The sequence below is a fragment of the Euprymna scolopes genome, chromosome 7, assembly GCF_053919585.1.
Source record: "Euprymna scolopes isolate OS-2025 chromosome 7, ASM5391958v1, whole genome shotgun sequence".
In the NCBI taxonomy this organism is placed as follows: Eukaryota; Metazoa; Mollusca; class Cephalopoda; order Sepiida; family Sepiolidae; genus Euprymna; species Euprymna scolopes.
The window spans coordinates 40517745-40544587 of NC_136488.1; the positions used below are offsets into that span (position 1 = coordinate 40517745).

The window sequence follows — 26843 nt, forward strand, 5'->3', positions numbered from 1 at the left end:
GCTTCCATGCGTCATAACTTTTCCATCGCCACAGGACCATTTTGATAGACAAATGCCTGAGGGAGTATCTATACACAGGTGATGTTACAGAGTCTTAGCTTTGTACAACAGCTAAGTCTCTCTCTCTCGGTTCAAAATGTTGAGATCCAGCAACAAGCAAGAGCAAGATAGCCAACAACAAGTTAAACTGCAGACCAGCTTAATGCGGGTACTGCTCTCCCGCTTTATGTTTTTTTTAAATCAGAGATTTGCTTCTCCTAGAAAGGTTGCCTTCACCACGGCTTATGGGAGCCCTCTCCACCCCAACACACAAGCAAACATAGTGCTAGTTGGCCGTTGACCCCGAAAAAGGGTTCATTCGCCCTATATATGCATACATATATATACATATGCATACATATATACATACACATATATATACACACACACACACACATATATACACGCATATATATGCACATATATACACACACACAGATACACACACATATATATATATACGCACACACATATATACACACAAACATATATATATATATATAAAGCTATAAAATATATATGGCGATTAAGATACACTGAATATTCCGCATTTCATCCATTCTAGGATTCTTCAGGCTTATGCGATAATTTTGTGGTTGTCTTGCATTTTTATATACGCATCTTCTATTGAGTTTTTTGTTAGCCAATCAGCTTTCTAGTATCCACCGCACCCTTCCTAATCAGCCAATGAGCAGGCACTTACAGGACAAAGGTCCATTTGACCTCCGGTTTACCCGTTCGTTTGTGTTTGCTATTTAGCGTCAGTAAACAGACAAACCCAACTATTAAATGCTTATAACTTTTATTCAATTGTTTTTTTTCTAATCTAGCTAGATTGAAATAGTTAATACAATTGTTTAACTGAGTTAAAGAGAATCCCTAATTGAAGACAGCGGCAGCTTTATAATGGAAGAGAGACATGTGCACTGAATATCCTCTTGCAATGTTTATGCATAGAGGTGGGGGGAGTGATGAGTTCGAGGAAATATATACAGTGGGGAGCAGGCAAGAAAAAAGAAGATGCTGGAGAGGGATATAATGGATTGATGGACGAGAAGGAAAACTGATTTGCACTCTTATTATGAAACTGATTTCAAATTCCTCTCGGATGGTCATCTATTAAATTTGAAGCTTTTAAAAACGCTATTCATGGCCCATTACAAATAGAAACCTAGGTTTATTTCGGAGACAAGATCGTTGCAACTTAGATGCGAGCATATTTTAAAAATGAAAGTCTGTTCTGAGAAATAATTGAACAACTAAAACAATATTACAATTTTTTTTTTGTGGTGGGGGGAGAGAGAGGGGAGTTCTGTTTATTTGTTTTTATCAGAATTACTTTCTTTTCTGTTATGTCAATTTTGAATACTCTTTATGAATACTCTTTTATGTCAATTTTGAATAAGCCAAGCAGAAATCAAAATGCATTTTGGGGGGAGGGAGGTGAGAAAATGATTCCTTCTTTTTAAAGTTTTAAAGATTTATTTACATAATTTTACACAATTCTTTTGTACTTATGCAGAGAATGGCTCGTTTTCACGTGGATGTTGTGAAGGCATACGTAAACTGTCGGAATCTGCCGAATACTGATCAAATTTTAAAAGAAAACATGATAGAAAACATTGTATAATAATTGCAATTAAGAAACTAGAAATATAATAACTAAAAAAATCAACATACGGTAAACTTCATGTATAAATTTTTTTTTTTTTTTAAATCATATTGAAGCAATAAATGAAAATATTTTTTTAGATTTTCTTTTTTGTTATCTTTTTTTCTATAAGAAATGCTATTGTTTAAGGGAGTCTTTTTTTTTGGGGGGGGGTATGAAAAAATCATTTTATGACAATTTTTTTTTGTCTACTTTGTTTATTTTTCTTTTAAGGTTGGGATAGGCTATTTTTAATTTTTTTTTTTTTTTAAGATTTTGATTATCAAATGTCCTGTAAAGATTTTTTCCAATAGGTCACAACATGTTTTGAACCGATGACAAACTCTTACTGTAAATTACAAACAGTTTCAATGTCATGAGACCACTTCTTCCAATTTATTAACTGTCGTTTGCTGCATTAGCTGAGTGTTTCACCATATTTCAGCAGTTTATGTAAACTTCCAGAACATGCCGAGGCAACATTCATAGAAAAACGGGTCATTCTCTGCATAAGTACTAACTTTTTTTTTCACATTTAAGAAACAACTTACCAAAATAATGACCACAAAACCGATGAGAAGAAAAACTAGCACCATGGAATTGATGATGGATAACCAGTGAATCTGAAAAAGATATATATATAAAAAAAAAATGTTAAAAAGCATATCAAATTGAGAGAGAGAGAGAGAGAGAGAGAGAGAGAGAGAGAGAGAGAGAGAGAAAGAGAGAGATTAATTACAAAATCATCAACAATTTTTCCTATTCCTTTAGCCATTAATTTGATGTCAATAACTGAAGAAAATAACTTGTGATCAATCAATAATGGAATAAATCGTGTAAAATAAGTACTCTATTTTGGCATTAAATAATTCAAAACAAATTAAACATTTGTATTATTTGGATTCTTCACAGTCGATAAATTACTTGGTAAAATTCAGTTGTAAGTCACACATTTTTGGAGTTGAAGGTTCGAATTTCAGTGCCGGTGACACTCAAAATACAATAGCTGACAGAATGATAGCATGCTACCCTTGTGGATTAAATAAAAGTTTCCATTCGAAATTCCATGCGGATTCCCAAGTTTGACAGAAAGATTCCTGAGCTTGTAAAGATACACCTGAAGAAGATCGTAGGTTACATCGACCGAAACATTGTGAACATCACTTAAGATGAGAGCATTAGTCTGGATGATCCAAATAATATGAACAAATTAAAAAAAATATAAAATACAGAGAAAGATAGAGAGGGAGAAACAGAGAAAATAGAGTCAGAAAATCAGTTACAGTTTCCCTATCTCTTCAGGCATAATTATTATTGAATTAATGTTGACATTTTTTAAAACTTTATTCCATTGTCCAGAGTCATGTACAACTTAAGAATCAAAAAATGTGATTTGGGAGTAAATTTTCATGATAACGTATAATTATTATGCAATTTAATTTTATCAGTTGTGTCAAAGGTAAATAGAATGATTGCTTGACTTAATATGCGGTACTTGTACAGAATAAGAACCATGCTATTGTTGGAATATTTTATCAGTTTATATAAAAGACCGAAACCTATCGAAAGGTGCTGAAAAGCTGAATCAACGAAATCGCAGCAGTCAACGTCATTTAAGAAAACGTTTATTTGCTGTCATTAGTTTATTATAAATAAATAGATAAATATTTTGCTTTGAAAAAAAAAAAAAAATCATAAAACAAGAAAAAAAATTAATAAAATAGTAAAAAAAAAATTATTTGCTATCAGTTGTTTGTAATTCAAAAAATAACATAGACAACTAAAAAACATGTGGACCAGATCTCATTCCGGCTGTGCTAATAAAAATAATGTTCTGCTGAGATTGCTCCAGTTCTCTCCAAACTATACAATAAATGCCTTAGCGAATCCTGCTTTCCCGACTGCTGGAAAACTGCTTCTGTGGTACCAGTCTTCAAGAACTCTCGTGAAAGAACTGACCCACTAAATTATCGTCCCATTAGCCTCCTCCCACTTTTTGCCATAATATTTGAGTCCTTAGTTAATCAAGCCCTAGTCCAACACCTAACAGCTGCTAAACTCCTGACCGACAAACAATATGGATTCAGGCAAGCCCGCTCAACAGCAGATATCTTAACTGTAGTCTCTGAACATATATACCGTTCACTGGACAAAACAGGGGAGGGTAGAGCGGTACCCCTTGATATATCTAAGGCTTTTGACAGGGTATTGCACAATGGTCTTCTAAGGAAAATTAGATCATATGGTATCACTGAAAGAATACACAATGTAATTAAATCCTTCTTAAGTAAGAGAAAAATCCAAGTTGTCCTCGACGTTCGTACATCCAAACAATATAATATAAATGTGGGAGTACCCCAGGGGTCTATCCTTGGACCTTTATTGTTCCTGATATTCATAAATGACCTCCCTGATAAAATTGTTTCAGAGATGGGTATATTTTCTGATGACACCACCCTCTATAACAGGCATGAGGGGAAAACAAATGAACACGTTTAAGGAAATGGCAGAATCACTAGAGGATGACCTCCAATCTGTAGTGGAATGGGGACAAAAATGGATGGTCACATTCAATGCTGCCAAGACTAAGCTTGTTTCCTTCAATAACTACAAGAAACCTTTTCTACCACTAATAGCAATGGCTAAGAATACACTGCCTGAAAGTACTTCTTTTAAACTCCTCAGCCTAACGTTTACAGGGGACATGAACTGGAATATATACATTGAGAGCATTGCTAAGGCTGCTGCAAAGAAGGTGGGCTCTCTCTACAGTGCCAAAAAATTACTTATGCCTGAAAGTATCCTGTACCTTTATAAGGCCACCATTCGCCCATGTATGGAGTATTGCTGTCATATTTAGGTTGGTGCATCTGCTGCTTGTCTCTCACTCCTGAACAGGGTTCAAAAGAGAGTCGCCAACCTGATAGGTCCTGAACTGTCATCTAAGCTTCAACCTCTGTCCCATCGATGAAATTTTGCATCCCTCCGCCTGTTCTACAAACACTTTAATGGTAGCTGCTATGACGAACTGCAAGCACTTGTACCTCCTCATCGTGACTACCCCCAACAAACCCGACAAGCAACTAAGTCTCACCCCTTTACAGTATAGGTGTAAAAATGCCTTTTACTCCAATAGTTTCTCCCCCAGAACTGCAAGTCTTTGGAACTCCCTTCCGAGATACTGCTTTCCCAACTTAACTGATATGCAGAAGTTCAAGTGTAATGTGAACAAACATCTTTCTACTCATCTCCCTTCTTAATGCCCCCGCAAATTGTCCCCAATAGTAGCCCCCTACTTCAAAGTGGCACTTGCCTTGTTTGGGGTGAAGATTGAATAAAAAAAAAAAAAAAAAAGAAAGGCCCAGTGCATATAAAATCAACTGTAGGTTCTTTGATATGACGGGTGTATCTGAAATGAATGTTTCTGTTTAGAGTGTGATTGAACTAGGATACTTGACTTTTGCAAATTAAACTTTAATTCAAGTCATTATAATTAAAATGATTTTATAAAATCAACCGTAGCTTCTCTACAGTGCAATCTAAACTAAAATGCAATGTGGACTAAGTCATTGAAGGGAGGCATGTGAAGCTTCCTCCAGGTGCATCACGGTGGGTCCCCAACTAGAGCAGGAAATCAATCGATTTAATTGAAAAATGGGCGATTTCACTGACAATAAGAGATTGGGAGGATGGAACATTCGTTGGTTCTCATTCATCCTGGGCAATGTCGGGTTTTCCTGTTACTATATAAGTTTTGAAAAAATATATATGGCAATTAAGCTACACAGAATTTTCCACATTTCATTCTTGTTAGAATTCGTCAGGCTAATCTTATAATGGACAACTCGTGAACATGAGGCCAAAGGGAAGACCAAGAACGAGATGGAGGGACGACCTGATACAACACATGGGTCCCACATGGCAGCGAATAGCATGAGACAGGGTTAGATGGCTGAAGTCCAGGAAAGGGTTCCTCATTGAGTGATAAAACCCTTGCTGATTGTTGTTGTTGAATCATATATTTCATTGAACTAGATAAACTCATAAACTAATGAACCGATTATTATGAATTTTGGAATAGTTGCTAGGCATAAAGGTGGGTAATACATTTTAGGTTCATGTCAAGGAGGTGAAAATTCAGATACCTCCAAATTGTGTGAAGTTTTAATAATCCGTATTAGATACAAATTATAAATATTCCCAAAATCTCAGTCTCTTTGGAGTATTCTAAAGGGTTTTAAAGTGGATAATATTGGCACAAAACCCCGTTTAAAAATTCGATAATTTTAGATTTTTATCAAATTTGATCCATAATCATTAATATAATTTTAATTAAGCAAGATACCCTTAATTTCAATTTCTAATTAAGACTCCTTAAGCTTTAAATTTGAGACAGTCTCTAAAATAAGAAATGAAAGGATTCTAGACATAAGGTTTAGTATCATTATAAATTGGTCTTAATTTTTATAAGGTGACATGAAAGTCACCTTATAAAATTTCTGTTCCGGGAATTAATTTTATTCTTCTAGTATATATGTACATCAAAAGTATTGAGCAAATAATATTTTAAAGATTTTTTTTTTCTTTAAATAACTTCCATTACAGCTAAAAACTAAAAACTTCCCCCGAGTATCAGAAAAATAAATTACTAAAACAAAACGCATAACTGCAAAAGTTTTGAACATGTTTAATATTTAATAATATGCCTCTTATTTTCTAGACTGACTGTCATGTCACCTGTAATATACTTTGGCAAGGTCATGTATATAACTAACATACGCATATTAGTATATATGCACATATGCATACATATCTTTATATGTGCGTATGTATACGTATGACCCAACATACTCATAATTACAGTCCATATACATGGATATAGCTATATATATATATACACGAGTGCATATTCAACGATTGATTAATATTAAAATGCAAATATCGAAAGAGTTAATCAAATACCACTTACAGTCTTATACCATTTTTGATTCTGGTTGAATAACAAAATAAAATCTGACCCTGAGTTTCCAATATGTCAATCCGAACCACACCAACCATGCATCCTCCTCGTCATATGCATTGCACATGTAAAGAAATGTACTAATGCATAAAGTATCATTCTCTCATTGAATATAGATCTACACATCTAAACGGGGGAGAAGGATGAGGACTTTAAGTATGCATTTCCTGTTTATAGATTTTTTTTTTCTTGTTGTTTATCTCTATTGTTTGCCATTTGAAAGTTCCTTTCAACAAACCAAATAAAAGTAAATAGAGGGAAAAAGAACAACAACTACAATAAAATAAAATAAAATAAAAAAACAATAAAAAATAACAAAAAAAAAAAAAAAGAAACAGCGATTTCCCGTGAACAGATTGGAAACAAAAACTAGCATCGATTTTCATGTCTTAATTTCAATTGAACGACTGATGAATGTTGTTATTCAAGTTAGAGTTTTTAATGAAAAGGCCAGTTGCGGAAACAAAGAAAAAGAAAAGGAGAGATATTAGAAAAGACAAAACAAAAGACAGAGACAAAGGAGGAGATGAAAAAAAAAGAAAAAAAAAAGAAGAAATTGAAGAGAGATTGATAAAAAGAAAAAGAGTACGAGGGGTAATAAACTCGTAGAGAGGGGGGGGATCTATAACATTTACAGATCGGATTTTGTCTCTGTTTTGAGACAGAGAAGCAATCGTATATCGGCATGCACCACGTATCTATAAGAAAAATACATCTTCAAGATGCTTCGAGGTGGGTCTTCCATGATATACTAGTTTCATCGCTTATCATAGGTTTTTATAAACAACCCAGTCTTGCTTACTTGTAAAAACTACAATCCCAAAAACAACATGCTACACAATGATCACGTGACATTTTTGTACTTTTGTGTTTAAGATCGGAGAGTCAAAATGTGGAGTGACTGGCCATTATGACAGAATTCTTAGCCTCTGATTCACCAAGGTTTACATCTGTACATTTCTCCAAATTACCTTTTCATAGACATTTAGCTATATGTACATGTTTCTTTCTCTCTCTCTCTCTCTATATATATATATATATATAGCAAAAATGGTAATTAGTAAAAACCTGAAGAAAGTGCTCAATACTATTGCAGAGCAAATATATAATTTTTTATTTTTTTTATTTTATTACCGTTTTATCTGCTTAGTTACACATCTTTCTTCTGTTAAAATCTGACGAAGTTGCAGGAGGAAATCGATAGCGTAAAAAATAATATGTCGAAAGTTTAAAGAGTTTTAATGGGAAACTATTGAATATGCCAAAAGTACGGGGCAACTAAAATTAAGTTTATTAACGTTTAAAAACGATTAAAATATTGGCACAACGAGGGAAAAGAAAAAAAAAGCGGCAGAAAAAAATTGTTTACGTGGGTTGGATTCAAATGCAGAGACATCTTTTATGTGCTCATTTGATGTCTCTAGTCTCTTTACCAATATACCGTTGGATGACACTATACGTATATGTACCGACGCGCTCTATGATGGTCGCCTGACTGCTCCACGGTTTTCTAAAGAGATTCTTATTGAAATCGTTTTAATGTGTACAAAATCTGTGGAGTTTAGTTTTTGTGATATTATGTACTGTCAGGTCGACGGGGTTTCACTGGGGCGTCCGTTGGCCCCAACTTTAGCGGATATTTTTGTCGGATACTATGAATCCGTTCTGTTTAACTCTATAACAAAACCCACTACATATTTCAGATATGTTGACGATACTTTTGCTATTTTTCCATCGCAAGGTGAAGCGTCAATATTTTTTAATAGGTTGAATTCTTTGCATGGGGCTCTAAAGTTCACTATGGAAAGTGAGAAGGATAATTCGCTTCCCTTCTTGGATGTTCTTGTCGAACGTTCAAGGTGGGGGGGGGGCTTTCTCCCTACAATTTATAGGAAGCCGACATTTACTGGCCTATATGTGAACTGGTTGTCTTTTGTACCAAAATCACATAAGGTCGGCTTAATTAATACTTTGGTACATAGAGCCCTCATGATTTGTTCGCCTAACAGATTAGACGCCGAACTCGATAAGATCAGGGAAATATTCATCAATAATGGTTATCAGTTGATCTTATTGATGACTGTATTTTCAAAAAGGTTGCAGATTTTAAATCCCCTAAAAAGTTTGGACCTTTGAAATGCTCGGTTTATTTAAAATTACCGTGGATTGGGGAAAAGAGTAACAGATTTTCCAAACAGATTCGCAGAAGTATTTACGACTGCTTTTATGCTGTGCCCTTGCGATTGGAATATACTACGAGACCTGCTTTTTCTTCGTTTCACAAGGATAGTTTGCCTTACATCCAAAATAGCAATATTGCGTATCAATTCAAATGCCAGTGTGATGCTGGTTATGTTGGGCGAACATCCTTGCATCTTTTGACTCGTATAAACCAGCATGTTCCATCGAAGATCAGACAAGGGAGGATGGGGTCTGGTAGTCTCCCTCCTTCTGCAGCCTTGGACTCTGCTATTGGCCAGCATTTGGTTGACAAACTGTGCTGTGCCGATAGATATAAAATAGAATGGTCCGAGGTGCTACATAGAGCGGACTCCAGAAACCATTTAAAGATTTTGGAGTCTGTCTATTGCGGTGCGTAAACCTTCTTTGTGCCGGTAAAAACAACAGCAAACGCATTGTTTCTCTTTGGGGAACTTTGAATCTTTTCTCCTGCCTTTTTTTTTTTTTACCCTCCTCGTTGTGCCAATATTTTAATCGCTTTTAAACGTTAATAAACTTAATTTTAGTTGCCCCCGTACTTTTGGCATATTCAATAGTTCCCCATTAGAATTCTTTAAACTTTTGACATAATATTATTTTTTACGCTATCAATTTCCTCCTGATGAGATGATAGCCGAAAGAGCTCTAGAGAAACATCCGCCTATTTTATTTAAAACTTTATATAAATTTTGTACCTCCAAACATATATATTTATATATATATATATATATATAAATATATATATATATATATATATCACTCGTTAATTAGCCAATCATTTTGAATTTTGGAACACACCTTCTAGCCATAAGGTAAGATGGGCTATACTAAGTTTCATTGAAAGAGGGCAAGAAAAGGAATGGAGGCTTTTCATGCAGATTCAGATATCCTGCTACTTCAACTGTTCTACATCTACCAATCCAAACACTCTTACCTGTTCTTTCAATGTGACCAAATCAACAAAGTCTCCTGTTCTGCTCAAATATATCTGTACTGTCAACATTACATTCTTTTCAAATTTGCAGCATATACATTCATTGCAGTCTTCCCTTAGCTTGAATATATTATTAATCTTCGGAATAAAACAATGCAGTAATAGAATCTCATAATAGTTTTTCAATCTTCTCTTTGTTTCTAGAATAAATGTGATAGAGTTGTCAAATGTAACTCTATATTTTGTTGAAGATTTTATTTATATTATAAGCAATCATCCCCAAAATGGGTAAAAATGAGGTTTATTCATTTAAATGGTTCTAATATTTGTATGACATGATCACATTAACACACTGGTTCTCATTAGATCACCTAAGTTAAGCATCATTGAGCCTGGCAAGCACCAATTCGGGTGGAAACCATTCTTAGTTATTCCTAAATTCAGCACTGAACATATTTGCAGTCAACAAAACCCATTCTTATACATATATATGTATATACTTCCAACTCTATAACATCTGAGTGAATGCCATGTTTGATATTTCCTATGCACCCTTCATTGAAATCCTCTCAGAAAGACAATTTTTGTCATCTCACAGAGCAACCAGCATAACTTCATAAAAGGATCCTACTAACTCAGGTGGGCTGTCCAATGTAGGAACATAACCAGAAATAATTACAACCGTTAATCAGCTAGAGATTAAGTAAGGTGATAATGCATGCATTTACATTATAAGGAAGATTCTCAAGTTAACAGACTGTTTTTTTTTAAACAAATTCTACATCATAGTTGTGCTGTTCTCCATCTGATTTCCAAATCTAGTAAAATACATATTCAGGACCCTCCTTTACATGACTATCCTCCGCCAACAATATTTTCTCTGACAAAGCTACTATATAACTTCTGAAATGTAACAACAAGTGCTGTTCATCTCTCCAACTAGTCAAAACTATAACGATCTAACATTCTAACAAGCTATTTTAAAATTAAATATCGTATTACTCATTACATTCATTCGACTAAGCTAGACATGAATCACATACGTAAAAAGTACCAGAACAACAACAGGATTATAGTGACCAACGCTTATGGGACACGACAACCATTCTCTGAGTATCCGCATCTATTAACCTGGTGACAAACAGCCTAATGACAAGTAGTTACTTAAACCACAAGTGTTAAAGATTTTCTTTTCCCAAGTGCCTACCGAGATCTTTTTTCATAGTACTGCCATATACCCATGGCTGAGACGTCGGTTGCTGGGCACCAGAGTGTGATTCATATGTAGATGGGTCATGCATGCCACAGCTGATAAGGTCTAAGTCTGTCTGAAGGATTCTGTCAGGATTATCTCATCTTCAGTCTTTATGTCAAAAACCTTTGTGTATAAAACAGTGAGGTCCAATTTTACAGCACGAAACACTTGCTGTTAACAAAGGTCCCTGCTATGTAGCAGTACTAATGATGCATATATGAATTTGGTTTGACTGGTAGAAGTTCTCTTTCATGTATATAAAATTTATATATAGATCAAATGACTTACTGACTAAATGGTTTTTCAACGAATGATAAAAAAAAATATAAAAATTAAATAAGTTTTTTTTCGATAGTTTTAAAAGTTAAAACAAAAACTTCCAAGACTATATAAAATGAGATGAATATTGTAATTTACTTAAAGGATTCTGCATGATGTGTAAGGAGTTATATCTGAAGGCTATGACACTGCAGTTTGGTAGCAAAAAATTGTTAGATACAAGACAAGCTAAACAGAATAAATGGCAATATTCAAAGATCTCAACAATTTTTTTATTATAAATTGTTTATTTACCAACGGAATGTGTTAAACTAGGATGGTACGTTATATTCTTTAAATTTTTTAGGTAAACCTCACCTTCAGATAAAAAAAGGGTGAGGTTTCTCTAAAAGATTTAAAGAACATAATATCACAATACCATCCTGATTTACGTTCGTAAATGAATGATTGAAACCTTTCAATATTATCATTTTATTCTGTTTATCTTGTCTCGTATCCAACAGTTTGTTTTTTTAAACAAATTGTATTGCCATAACCTTCAAAGACAACTTATATATATATATATATATATATATATATATATATATATATATATATATGTGTGTGTGTGTGTGTGTGTGTGTGTGTGTATGGGGAAAATATGCTTATTTAATTATTTTCACCCTTTATTTATATCAATCCCTCTATTTATGAAGCTCGATGTATGTTAAATATAACTACAGAGCATATACAAATAAATGAAAAAAGTCTACATTCCAAATTCCAAGATGCTGTTCATCATAATGTTTATTTCTTTCAGCATGTTAAAATGTTAAATTCTTGACAGCACCTGTTTCGTAACTCGGAAGCAATCATATAATTACAAGGTGCGTGCAATAAGTAATGCCCCTGACCCACTTCCCATAGCAGTAGAGCAACGAAACTTGGCACAGTTATTAGTTTTTCTCTACATAGGAACCATCCAGAGTTATGCATTTCTCCCATCGTTTGATGCAGCTCTGGAGACCGTTTTTGTAGAACACCCCAGGTTAGTCCTCCAACCACGACATGACTTCAGAAATCAAGGCTGCATCATCTGGAAAACGCTTTCCTTTCAAAAACAACTTCATGGCTGGGAAGAGGTGAAAGTCAGAGGGTGCAAGGTCAGGAGAGTAGGGAGAATGGGGGAGGATTTCATAACCACACGCCCGTGCTTCTGATCTGGTGACATGTGAGTTGTGGACCGGAGCGTGTTCCTGCAGGAGGAGGGTACCTTTGCTGATCTTGCCCCACCTCTTGATTTTGATAGCTTCCCTTAATTTCCTCAAAAGTCAAGCATAATAGGCTCCTGTAATTGTGGTAGCCTTTGCCAGGAAATCTGTCATCACTACTCCGTCCTGGTCCCAGAAGACTGTGACCATGACCTTGCCAGCGGAGGGCTGCACCCTTGCCTTTTTGGAGGTGGTGAGTCCAAGTGCTTCACTGCATTGACTGGGCTTTGGTCTCTGGATCATAGTGATGGACCTAGGTTTCATTCTGTGAAATCAATCTTTTCAAAATCTTTGACTCATCTTCTTGGCACATCTCCAAATTCATCCTTGAGCACTCGACGCGTTCTCGCTTCTGGAATGGTGTGAGCAACCTGAGAATCCATCTGGCAGACACCTTATGCATATGCAAATGGTCATGAATAATAGTTTCCACAGACCCTGTACTAATCTTGACATCTAGGGCTATTTGGTGAATAGTAATGCGCCGATCTTCCAAAATGGTAGCCTCAACTTGACGGACAGATGCTTCATCAATGGCAGAAGGGGGAGCGACCAGGTCTGGGAGCTGTTTGCACAGACTTCCGGCCATGTTTGAATTTACGATGCCAGCGTTTTACAAGGTCATATGATGGGGCATTATCACCAGAAGTTTCTTTCATTTCATCAAAAGTCTCCTGTGGTGTGCGTCCTTTCAAATACAAAAACCGGATCACTGCTCGACATTCAACAGACTCCATTTCACACCTGACTCAGTTCAAACACCTGTAAAACAGAAACCACAGTTAGTTCAGAGCTGTAATTTGCCATATAACCTGTAGAGATATAAATCATTGCACATGCAAAATTTCAGTTAGATCAGACAACTGAAAGTAGGTCAGGGGCATTACTTATTGCACGCCCCTCATATCATGTCAATTTTTTTGGATATTTTTCGCCAACTAAATGTTTTTTTTAAAAGAAATGAATATTTTAACACAACTGTACCCATTTTATCAACTTTCCAGTAAGTCAGCAATTTTCTTGTATAAAATTAAATAGCATAAATCATTGTGAGATAATTTATTATTACTTTACTTACTTTATTATTATCCAAGTTTTTGAGTTATTGTGATGTTATGAACTGTAAAATGTTATGTATGATTAAGGGTAAAATAGAGTTTAATTATTCATTCACTACATCTCGGACAACGCCGTCTAAGTATGACTAGTGTTTTATATATATCTATATATCTATAAAAGTGAACGTGTCTGTCTGTCTGTCTGTGTGTCTGTCTGTCTGTGTACATTTCCCTACGCAATAACTCTGTCAATTTTTAGTCTATAGACTCGAAATTTGAAATACCGGGTACTGAGATTTGGGAAAATCGATGTGACGGGTGTCAGCCAGAAATTTGGCTGTTAAGGGGTCAAATTTCAACGATTTGACCTTTAAGAACTCTACCAAACTCCTCCGACAATTTTGGGTCTAGACATTTGAAATTTTAGATATAGGTTCCTTGAACATGGATCTAATAAATAAAGTGATTTGAGCCCGAAACAATAAATTTTAAGGGGTCATAATAGGGATCAAAGTTTTAAAAAATTAACCATTTTTTTTGTTTTTTTGCTTTTTTTGCACAGCATACACTTCCAAACACCCGAGCAAGGGGTCAAAGTTCAACGATTTGACCTTTGAGAATTCTACCAAACTCCTCCGCCAATTGTGGGTCTAAACATTTGAAATTTTAGATATAGGTTCCTTGGACATGGATATAACTTAATAACTTGATTTGAGTCCAAAACAATAAATGTTAAGGGGACATAATAGGGGTCAAAGTTTAAAAAAATTGACCGCTTTTTCTTTTTCTTTTCTCAACATACACCTCCAAACACCCGGGCAACGCCGGGCTGAAATGCTAGTATAATATAAAGCTGAACGTCTATGTGTGTGTCTGGTCACGAATAGGCTCCTATACGGTTGACTATTATAGAAAACTGATCACATATAATGATAGAAGATGTATCGAGACACAGGAATGGGTATGTTTGATCTGGCATAATGATGATTCATTAAAATTGTGGGGTCTGCGTACGCGCCTGGTCCACAAAGTATGGAAATAAAAAATTTTAAAATAAAAAAAAGGTTTACAAGTGTTTTTGATATAGATGTACATAATAATACTTTGATAAGTATGTTTTAACTTAAATAGGGATGGTATAATAAAATTGTGGGGTCTGCGATCGCGCCTGGCCTCCATAGAATGGAAATAGGCACAAACTTAAATAAAGTCTTTTCATATCTATCTGCGTAAGTATACTTTGATAATTATGTTTCAGTTTGAAGAAATATGGTATAATAAAATTATGGGGTGTTCGTTCGCGCCTGACCTGCATAGAATAGAAATATGTCACAAAGTTTAACAAAGTTTTTTAATATAGATCCACAGAATATTGTGATAAGTGTTTCAGTGTGAACAGGTATGGTATAATAAATTATGGGGTTTATCTATTTTATTTTTACTTTCATCATATTTTGCTTTGGTTTTGATACCCCCAAATTCGAAGCTATCTCTTTACAACCCTTCTTTTTGATAACCTATCATACTTTCATAAATCAGAGTCCATTTTCTGTAGGCTGTTTTTGAACCCAGTCAACGACGGATACTTTTGCTAGTATATATATATATATATATATATATATATATATATATATATATATATATATATATATATATATATATATATATATATATTCTTGTTGTCAAGATGCAGATGAAAAAAGAAAAGAAAACTCATAGTTAAATGCGACACGTCATAGCCAATCAAGTGAAACCAAAATTGAAAAAAATAATGTACTCATAATAGAAATATTACATACATATGTGTGCGATTGTGGTGGGGGTGAGGTGCAATAAGAAGAAAAAAATACAAAAACCAAAAGAATGTGCATTCATTTGTTAATAATAAAAAATCTAAAAGCTTTAATATTACTTTATTAAAAGTGTTCATTTAAGAAAATCCATTGTGAATATTAAATTAATGAGCATTTTTTTTTTTTTTTTACTTTATTTTTTTGCTTTCCATTTATGAAATGTAGATACAGCGGTGGCGAGAGGATGAAGGCAACGTTCTCTGGAAGTTGCCGGGGGTGGGGGGTCGCGTTTGGAATTAGTTTGCAGTTGCTTATTTCAATAGAAGAGAACCGAAAGATATTCTGACCAAGTTTTTTTTTTCGTGTGTGTGTGTGTGTGTGTGTGTGTGTGTGTGTGTGTGTGTGTGTGTGTGTGTGTGTGAGAGAGAGACTTTTATTGACTTAGGCTGGGATTATTGTTACATTAAGCAAAATACGATTTAGACATGGAGTGTCTTTATTTTTTGAATAATTTTCAGATCAAACATAAAAAAATCAAAATCAGTTTCTTTAATATATATATATATATATATATATATATATATATATTAGTCATGCACATACAGTATTGTTTCATTGTTTCACAGCTCATCAGTGCGGCTAGACAAATTATTAATATTTATTGGAAAGTATAAATATATATATATGTGTGAGTGTGTGTGTGTCTGTCTGTGTACATTTTCTTACACAATAACTGTCAATTTTCAGTCTACAGACTCGAAATTTCATATACAGGGATGGAGATTTGGGAAAATCTTTGTAATACGTTTTTGGCCAGAAATTTGACTGTTAAGGGGTCAAACTTCAACGATTTGACCTTTGAGAACTCTACCAACCACCCCCGACAATTTTGGGTCTAAACACTTGAAATTTTAGATATAGGTTACTTGGACATGGATCTAACTTAATAACTTGATTTGAGCCGAAAACAATAAATGTTAAGAGATCATAATAGAGGTCAAAGTTTTTTTAAAATCTGACCTTTGCTGTTTCTACTAAATTACTCAGACAATTTCTGGTGTAAACATTTGAAATTTTACATAAAGGGTATTCAGAGATAGGGCAAACTTTTTAATCGGTTTGGGTTGAAAATTTGAGCTACCAATATATAAATGTATATATGTTTGCATGTCTGCCTAAAACTTTTCGACAAAGATCAGTATTGTTTTTAAGCTCGACCCTTCAGACGACAAATACCAAAAAATTGGTTAAAAACATTAATTTCTTCACCCTCAATTGGGCACTTTTCTACAGGGAAGGGGTCGCTTTTTTACCGATATTTTCGAAAGTCATCCCCTCTTTTCGCTTGTCTAGCCGTAATTTAAACCTACATCACTTCCGGTTTGGCGGTAGTTGTAACAGCAAAGACGTCACATTTTTTCACGTTCTTTTCCTCCTTCGTGGTTCGAGCCTGCCTTCCTACTACCATTTTTTTTTTTTTGCTCAACACACACTTCACAAACACCCGGGCAACGCCGGGCACCCATGCTAGTATATATATATATATATATATATACACACACACTTATAGTTTTTCAATAAATATTAATAATTATTTTTTATATTTACAAACATTAGTGCTTCATGCTTATATAATTATCAGTGTAGGAAGCGATAATTACTGCTGATCAGGGGATTTGAACCCAGTCAGCAAATCAACTTTGGTTTTGCACGATAGCATTTTTTCACTCGGCCATTAGGAATTAACATTTAAATTGAAATGAATTAAGTTCCTAATGAAACTGTGTAATCGGCTTGTCATAATAAAATAGTGATAATATTCTACAAACAGGATGTTTAGAATGATACACACAGCTAATTAGCGACTTATTCTCAATTCACTAAATAGGGCTCAATTTTAATTTTCTTGAAGGGGCTTATTAGCTATATTTTACTATAAGATATATATATATATATATATATATATATATATATATATATATATGTTATTTGTTTTTGTGATATGTTTTGAGTGAATTCAATTATTTACGAAAGTGCATTTTTATCTAAATGTGAGTTTGGAATAATTTTCCCTTTAACCAATTTGATACCTCTTTTAAAAACAATATATATATATATTTATATATATATATATATATATATATATATATATATATATATATATATACCCTAAAATAATTTTTCAATAAATTTTTATATAAGTTTCAAAAATTTTTAGATGAGGATTGAATATTTGAATTATTCAGACCACTATCATCATTTTGGATGTTATTCTCCCAACGTTTCAGCCAATTTAACTTTTGACCTTCAGGTGCGTCTTGTCAAACTTGGAAATCTTTATAAAATTTCAAACTGAATCCTTTATTTAATTCATGAGAGAACACAGTTTTCATTCCATCGGCCATGACCGGGTAAAAGTCTCAAGTATTTAAAAAAAGTTTTATTCTTAGTATCGCCTGTAGTAAGAATTGAACCTTCAACTTCTAGAAGACTGTCATTTAGAACTAATTGCTACTAAACACCTTTATCTGTTGCATCATTTGCCCAGGTGAAAATAAGTTGAAGATAAGAATAGTAGTCTAAATAATCCTAAAATTTAAAGATCTTGAAATAGAAATTTCAGGACTATGGCACATCAATAATTTCAGTTATAGTTGGATCACTTAGTTTGATTTGAGAATAAGCTAATTGAAAGTATTCTATAACACTCAATGTCTTAATGAAATACAGAAATGTATGTTTATACAGTGTTTTTCTTTAATTTTGCATGTGCAGAATTGGGTTGTGAAAAATTCATGACAGAATTAGGTATTTGGTAGGAATTTAAGCAAAAATGAGTATGCAATATGTGTCAAAGAAATTTGTACAAATATTTTTATATAGTATTAACTGTAAATGATATCATCATTATAACTTTTTAGGGGTTCTTTACTATAATATTGAACACAAAGGCTTAGGTCAGAAATAAGAAAACACGGCCATGGTAGCTATAGATAAAAATCTAGAGAGAAAACTCTTTATTTCCCATGTGACGTTCTTGAAGAGTTCAGTGATAAAGGGAGATAATTTACTTGTGAAATGTAGACAAGTTATAACATTACATCTTTATTTTTAATTTTTAATATATATATATATATATATATTATTGTAATTAATCTTACTGTAACTCTCATAATTTTATTATAACAGCAGTTCAATTTTATTTTTATGAGATTATTTTTTGAGGTTGTACTATCAAAGCTGATAATCGCAGTTGTTCTGCTGCCTCATTGCATCTTTGAATTCTGATTTCCAATGATGCCTGTTTATTCTTGTTTGATTTCACTATATTATAGCAGACTTTGGTTTTATAAGTCTATCATGTTTCTTTGCACATTGTCATCCTACAATTCCATTGTAATACTAAATACCATAAATGAGCATGTTATTACTTCAGCGCTTAGAGTCCTAATTGCATTTCATCTTTTTTTTTTTAATAAAGTTGATATGATCAATATTTGTTCAAATAGAAAATGTGTCCTATTATATATAACGCACAACTAACCAAAATAATTAGATGTAATCTGTCTGTCTCCATATTTTCAAACTATCTCCTTCAAAACTAAGTCACAGAGCAGCGCTAGGGGCCTCAAATGATTAGATTTTTTATAAGCCATTCTTTTATCGGTTTTTGGCCAGTTAAAATAGTTTTTAAAGAGTCAAAAATGGGTAAAAATTGAAAAATATTTTGTACATTCATCTTAGTTTATTTTTAATTAATTAATATGCGTGTCACGTTGGTACAGTGGTAACGTCACCAGTTTTGAATGCTACAGTTTCAGTTTCAATTCTAGATGGTGGCACCCGAATACTTTTTTTTTCCTTTGGAAATCATGACTCTATAATAATATATATAAAATCTGGACAAATTAAAATATCATATTTAAGTGTATTTTACACCTGGGCAAAGCTAATATATAAAAGGCTATATGTCTGTCTGTCTGTTTCCATATTTTCAAACTATCTCTTCCGAAACTAAAAGTTGCAGAGAAGTGCTAAGAGCCTCAAATGAATGGATTTTTTATGGATCTTTAGCCACTTAAAATAGTTTTTAAGGGGTCAAAAATGGGTCAAAATTGAAAAAAAAATCGTTATACATTTTGTATATCTATCTTAGTTTATTTTTAATCAGTTGATATGCGTATCACGTTGATACAGTGGTAATGCTACAGTTTTGCTTCCAGTTTCGATTCTAGTTGATGTCATTCAACTCCGACCACTCTATTGTATCTGTTAAGATGAAAATGAAATGTAATAAGTCTTCAGACGTACCTTTCCACCATACACCATCAATACTCTATGGCTGACTGGGATAGCTTCCGTACATTCGTATCTGATCTACCTCTGCATTCCAAGTATAAAAAGGATGTGCCCTCTATAGTATCAGACCTGACCGAATGGTTAATTGTAGGCATAAACCGATTCATACCATCCAAAAAATTCCAACAAAAACTTAACAGCCAGCCATGGTTCTCCCCTGAATGTGCTGCTGCCATCATGCACAGAAATCACTTTTTCCATAGCTACCAGCGTAATAGATGCACTGAGAATAAAGCTGCTTTCAGGACTGCCAGCAACCACTGTAAAAGAGTAATAAAAAATGCAAGAGAGCTATATGCTCAGTCGGTTAAATCCAAAGTAGCTGAGCAGCGGCTTGGTTCCTACCAGTTTTGGCAAATAGCAAACAGGATCCTGAACAGAAGCGTGCGTTCTATCCCAACCATCATTAATGGATCTGAGGTCATCTCGTCAGCATCAGACAAGGCCAGACTATTTGCCAAGAACTTTGCAGCTAATTCTACCCTATGCGATGAAGGCCATCAACTCCCCGTATTTCCTCCTATAGCAGACAACACGCTATGCAACATACAAATATCTGTGCGTGAGGTCGCCAAGCTAATCAAAAATCTTGATTCCAGTAAAGCAACTGGCCCTGACGGCATTCCAGTTATAGTGCTGAAAAAGCTCCAACCAGAACTTGCTCCCATACTTACGAAACTGTTTAAGCGTTGCCTTAAGGAGAAGTGCTTTCCAATACCCTGGAAAACCTCATCAGTATGCCCTGTATTTAAGAATTCAGGTGAAAAGTCATCTCTCTCTCAGTACAGACCAATAAGTCTCCTGTGTGTTATGAGTTAGTTATTGGAATCCATATTCAATAAAGAAGTAGTCAACCACCTCAGCAGAAACAACCTTCTTAGTGACATGCAATATAGTTTCCGCTCCGCAAGATCTACAGCAGATGTGCTAATGGTTATCTCATAGGATTAGTGAATCTCTTGACAAAGTTTTCCTTTCCAGGGCAATTGCTCTTGACATATCAAAGGCCTTCAATAAGGTATGGCATAAGGGACTACTTCACAAGATATCCAGCTACGGTATAACTGGAAATGTTTTCTCAATCATTAAATCATTTCTCTCTGATAGGTTCATAAGAGTAGTGGTTGATGGGCAGAAATCAGAGCCCCACAGTATTAATACTGGAGTCTCTGAGGGGTCCATCCTGAGCCCAACTCTTTTCCTGATCTACATCAATGATCTCCCAAAACACATGCTTAAATCATTCGTTGACATCTGTGCTGATGATACTACCATCTATGGAAACACATCAAAGACCGTAAATGACAAAGTTCTCTCTAATTCTCTCTCCTCTGATCTTGAGCGCATGGTACAGTGGGGGAAGAGGTGGCTGATCACTTTTAATGCATCCAAAACTTTTACCTCATCAGCGCTCTGATCCCCATCTGGCACTAATTGAAATGAATGGCTCTCATCTTAGGGAGGCTCCATGTTTTGACAAGCTTCTGGGTTTGACCTTTACTTCTGATCTGAAATGGAACACGTAGATCAGGTCTGTTGCCAAGGATGCTGGAAAGATGGTGGGATCCTTTTACCGCTCCAGAAGATATCTCACTACTGATGCAATTCTCTATCTGTATAAAAGCCAAGAACATCCAAGGATGGAGTACTGCTGCCACATCTGGGCAGGAACTGCTAAAAACAGCCTATCCTGTCTTGACAGAGTACAAAATAGACTTCGTAGCTTAGTGAGGGATGCCCCTTTCTCTTCCCTGCAGCCTCTCTCCCACAGAAGAGACGTTGTGAGCTTGTCTTTGTTTTATCGTTATTTCCATGGCAAGTGCTCGTCTGAGCTCCAATCTCTCGTCCCCCCCCCTCGCCAACCTTTCATAAGAAAACCCGTCTGGCTGAAACTACTGTCAAAAATTTTCTCCATTCTTTATCTGTGCCTAAATTCAAACGTAGATTCCATGAGCAGAGCTTCTTTCTCAGAAGTGCACGACTGTGGAACTCTCTTTCGTTTGCCTGTTTCCCACCTGACTACAACTATGATGTCTTCAAGTCCAACATAAACAAATTCCTGACAAACTGCCCCCTTAAGTAAGACACTATCAAATCTCCAATACTAATGATTACTACAATACTATCTCACTGATTACTTTACACACAATAACCCTTATCCCTGAGTGGCCTCCGGGCCTTGATAAGTGGTGACCTCCATGTAAAAAAAAAAAAAAAAAATTAAAATAATATATACGAAATCTGGACAAATTAAAATATTATATTTAAGCATATTTTATGACCGGGCAAAGCTGGGCACCTTCCTGCTAGTATTTGATAGCATTTTATAATCTAAGGTATCAACTTAATTCTGTTTCGATAGTTATTTATGGCAAATATCAAGCTATATTTTGTAAAAAAAGTTGTATTTCCCATCGATTTCACTGATTACATATTTAATCCTATCAATATGTTCATTGCATTTATTGATATTTCAGAGGGGGCGAAAGGAGTAAAAGGTTGTGGCTTCAGTTTTCTGTCAGATGCGTTTTAATTGGTTAATGAACATTATCTATACATCTATAAAAGTGAGAATGCGAGTATGAGGACAACTCTTAACCTATGTACTCAACGAATGCTTGCTCTACATACTTGAAGTTTGGTATATAGGGTATTTAGACAAATGGAAAATTTCTTAATTGGTTTTCATACGAAAAAAAGGGCTGCAAAGAGGTCAAAATTGAAAAATTGTTACTTGGGGTGGGTTTTTTTGAATTTTTGTCTGTTTGTTAACTGTCACGACTGTGCATGCACTTTTTAAAGATCGTGTCAGGCTGGCCCAATGGTTGTCATACTTGACTCAATGTCTTTAGGTTTTGGTTTCAATCTCAGCTTGAGTATTTTTTTTAACACTTACAAGAAGTGAACTGTTTAGAAAAAACAATACTCGCATGAACATGTCTCAGTTTTTTCCGTTTTCTTCATTGGTTTAACGTCATTTCTTAAAATTAAACTTCTGAATACATAAAATCTATATACACAGAAAAGGGGGGAAACAACTTAAATTTAATAAATGCATCAAGTTTCAAGTGTTAACAGCAAATGTTCAATTTAATCTGTGTGTGTAGCAATAAAAATAATATTTCAAACTTGAGTATAAAAAGCAAGAGAAAATGATACTTGAACTTGAACGTAACAGACCATAGGAAATGATATTTCAAACTTAAGCTGGGCACACTAGCAGATAGAATTAGCACATCCAAAATAATGTGGGCCTTCAATCTAACTCTTGTACAATTAAAGTACTATTTCGTACTGAAATGTAAAAGAACACTGTATATCGACGCATCTCAGAACAAATTCCGACACAGAGAAGAAAATGTGCTGAAAATTTTACAGGAACAGAAAAAAGATTAGTTTGAAGAGAACAATTTAAAAAAAAAAAAAAAAAAAAAAAAAAGAATTAAACTGCATTTTAACAATCAGCATTGCTATGATTTGAAATCTGCCATCAACTTCTCCATTTGTGTTCAACTGTTTAGATGCTGGCACTTTAATTCAAAAGAAAAGTAGAAATCTGAGATTAGAAAAATGTTTTACATAAATTATTTTACAAAATCATTTCAGGTCGACTTTTATTTCAATGAAGGAAATAAGAGATAAGTGTTACAGTCCTTTTTTTTATTTTTTTTTTTTTTATTTTTTTTAAATGTTTTACCGTTTTCTCTTGTGGATTTGAGTGACAAATTTTACAGAACATCAAATCCAAGCGCACGTATAATTGCATTGCTGAAATAAAACCTCCTTAAAATCTGGCTGCCCCTGGGGCACTGACTATTAACAGCTGTGTTGCATGTGAACGGCTGATGCAGTCAAAGACTCAGCAGGAAGTTGAGAGGGAAGGAAGCAAATGTAGAAACCATAAACTCACATAAAGCTCATATTCATACCAACTGATATGCTTATATATATATATATATGTCTGTCAGAATGACAAGGACCATCTGATCATCCTGAAGAGATTATAGATGACATGTGCTGAATTATAAAGCAAACGTTGCACGATCCCTAACCACTCCTATTCTGAATTGGCACTGCTTGATTTTAGTTGCAAGAAATCCAGAACGATTGGAGATAATACCGAGATAAGAGCACATACAGCACCTGGTATTTCCTAATCACCACTCATTTTCGTACTGAGTAACTTCAATGATCTAATAGGAACCAATGTGTCAACATCATTATGCTACATACACGCTCTCACACATACACACACACATATATATATATGTCTATAAAAGAGAAAATGTCTGTGTCTCTGTCTGTGTACATTTCCCTATGCAATAACTGTCAATTTTCAGTCTACAGACTAGAGATTTGACATATGGGGTATTGAGATATAAGAAAATCTCTTTGATATGTTTTCGGCCAGAAATTTGACTGTTAAGGGGTCAAAGTTCAACGATTGACCTTTGAGAACTCTACCAAACTCCCCTGCCAATTTTGAGTCTAAACACTTAAAATTTTAGATATAGGTTCTTTGGACATGGATCAAACTTTATAATTTCATTCGAGCCCAAAACAATAAATGCTAAGGGGTAAAAATTGAGGTCAAAGTTTTTAAAAAAATGACCCCTGTGGTCTCTACCAAATTACTCAGCCAATTTTTTATCTATTTGAAATTTTACATAAAGTGTATTCAGACATAGAGCAAGCTTTTTAATTGTTTTTTTGGCCGAAAATTTGGCTGCCAAGAGGTCTAAGTTCAAACAATTTTACATTTGCGGTCTCTAGCAAACTATTAAGCCAATTTTGGGTCTAAACATTTGAAATTATACATAAAGGTTATTCAGACATGCAGCAAGCTTTTTAATCAGCTTTTGAGCGAATATTTCGCTGCCAAAGGGTCATGGTTGAAAGAGTTGACCTTTGCAGAATCTACCAAATTCCCCCGCCAATTTTGGGTCTAAACACTTGAATTTTTAGATGTGGATTACTTGGACATAGGTAAAACATTTTAACTTGATTTGAACTCAAAACAATAAATGTTAAGGAGGTCAAAATTCGAGTCAAAGTTTTTAAAAAATTGACCTCTGCGGTCCTTACCAACTTTTCTGTATGGTAGTTAAGGAAGCCTATTATATAGAAAGGCATTACCGTACATATGTACACTTTTTAATATATACATATGCACATAAAGTCATGAAGAGCACATAGGGCCCGAGCAAAGCTGGGATGAACTGCTAGTATATATACACACACACACACACACACACACACACACACACACACACACACACACACACACACACACACACACAACACTTATCCCCAGATATTTAGAGGTAAGTGCCTTAAATTGATAACATTTAAAATAGCAACGACAGGTGGTGTACGTAGGTAGGAGGATTATCAATCAAAGAAATAAAAGCAGACATGATTCAAAACGAAAAAAGAAACGAAGGAACATAAAGTTCACAGATTCTTTAATACAGTTTGATTTGTACTTGAATTAAAGCAAAATATTTTGTGATTGAAAGCAAGAAAATAGATTCAGTAGTTTGCTTCAACAAATGTAAAACACAAAAGCCTTGTTAAGCTTCCATAATTACGTTTCTAAGATTAAATTGTTTAATAGAAATTAATGGAAAATAAAACATTCATATTTTCATAGCAATTTTACACCCGCAAAGGCCCGTGATGTAGTGGGTAGAATACTCAGAAGAAATTCAGTTGTAAAAGAGACATCCTTTTGAAAGTTGAAGGTTCAACTCTCAGTGTGGGTGACTGAAAATACAACCGTGAATTAATTAAGACTTCTATCCAGAATTTTGATGAAATGAGAGCATGCCTACTTCCATGAATTAAATAAACGGTTCCGTTCAAAATTCTGTGCAGATTCTTGAGTTTGACAGAATTCCCAAGTTCAAGAAGATACACCTGAAGAAGGTCAGAGTTTATATCGACCGAATCATTGTGAAAATGACACTCAAGATGAGAACAGTAGACTGAAGAATCCAAATAATGCACATTTTATTTCCTCATCGAAAGTCGGCTATCCAGCTTTTTACAAACTTATATATAGAAGATATTTCTTCATTAGCAAAAAATTTTTTAAAGATTTTGTAGGAGAAAATACTTTGACCATATTTATAACTAATAGAAAGCAAGCGACACTTACATAAATAAACTGCAAAACAGACTATAGATTTGAAACAAATAAAAAAAAAAAGTTAAAATCCTTCTCATTTTTCTTTTTCATAGTGACAGTTGTTTTTTTTTTTTTACACGGTGGTCACCACTTATCAAGGCCCAGAAGCCACTCAGGGATAAGGGTTATTGTAAGTACAGTACGTTAGCGTGGAGATTTGATGAAGTCTTTTCTTAAGGGGGTGGTTCATTAGGAATTTGTTAACGTTGGATTTGAAGACATCCAAGTTGTAGTCAGGTGGGAAGCAGGCAGATGGAACAGAGTTCCACAGGTGTGCAGTTCTAAGAAAGAAGCTTTGTTCATGGAATCCACGTTTTGATTTAGGCACTGATAAAGAGTGGGGGAAAATTTTCACAGTGGATTCAGCTAGACGGGTGTTTTTCGTGAAAGATTGGCGAGGGGGGACCAGAGATTGGAGTTCAGACGAGCACCTGCTATGGAAATAACGATAAAGCAAGGATAGGCTCGCAACGTCTCTTCTGTGGGAGAGAGGTTGCAGAGTAGAGAAAAGGGCATCCCCACTAAGCCTCGAAGTCTATTTCGTACTCTGTCAAGGCAGGATAGGCTGTTTTTAGCAGCTCCTGCCCAGATATGACAGCAGTATTCCATCCTTGGACGTACTTGGCTTTTATATAGATAGAGAATTGCATCAGTAGTGAGATATCTTCTGGAGCGGTAATAAGGAAGGGAAATCTTTTTTCCAAAATATATTATACAGAATTTCCATTGAACAATATTTGCACAAATAAAATTGTAATATAAATGATAATGGTCTAAAATCATGAGAAACGGCTA

General features: G+C 34.5%; 1 protein-coding gene across 1 annotated transcript in view; it reads right to left on the reverse strand.

Moving 5' to 3' along the window:
* Positions 1-26843, reverse strand: part of LOC145279692 (transmembrane 9 superfamily member 1-like) — a 918708-nt gene that overhangs the window by 56006 nt on the left and 835859 nt on the right. Inside the window, exon 8 of the mRNA XM_080130972.1 lies at positions 2242-2313. Coding sequence (XP_079987098.1) covers positions 2242-2313 — 72 coding nt within the window. The remainder of the gene's footprint in view (positions 1-2241; positions 2314-26843) is intronic.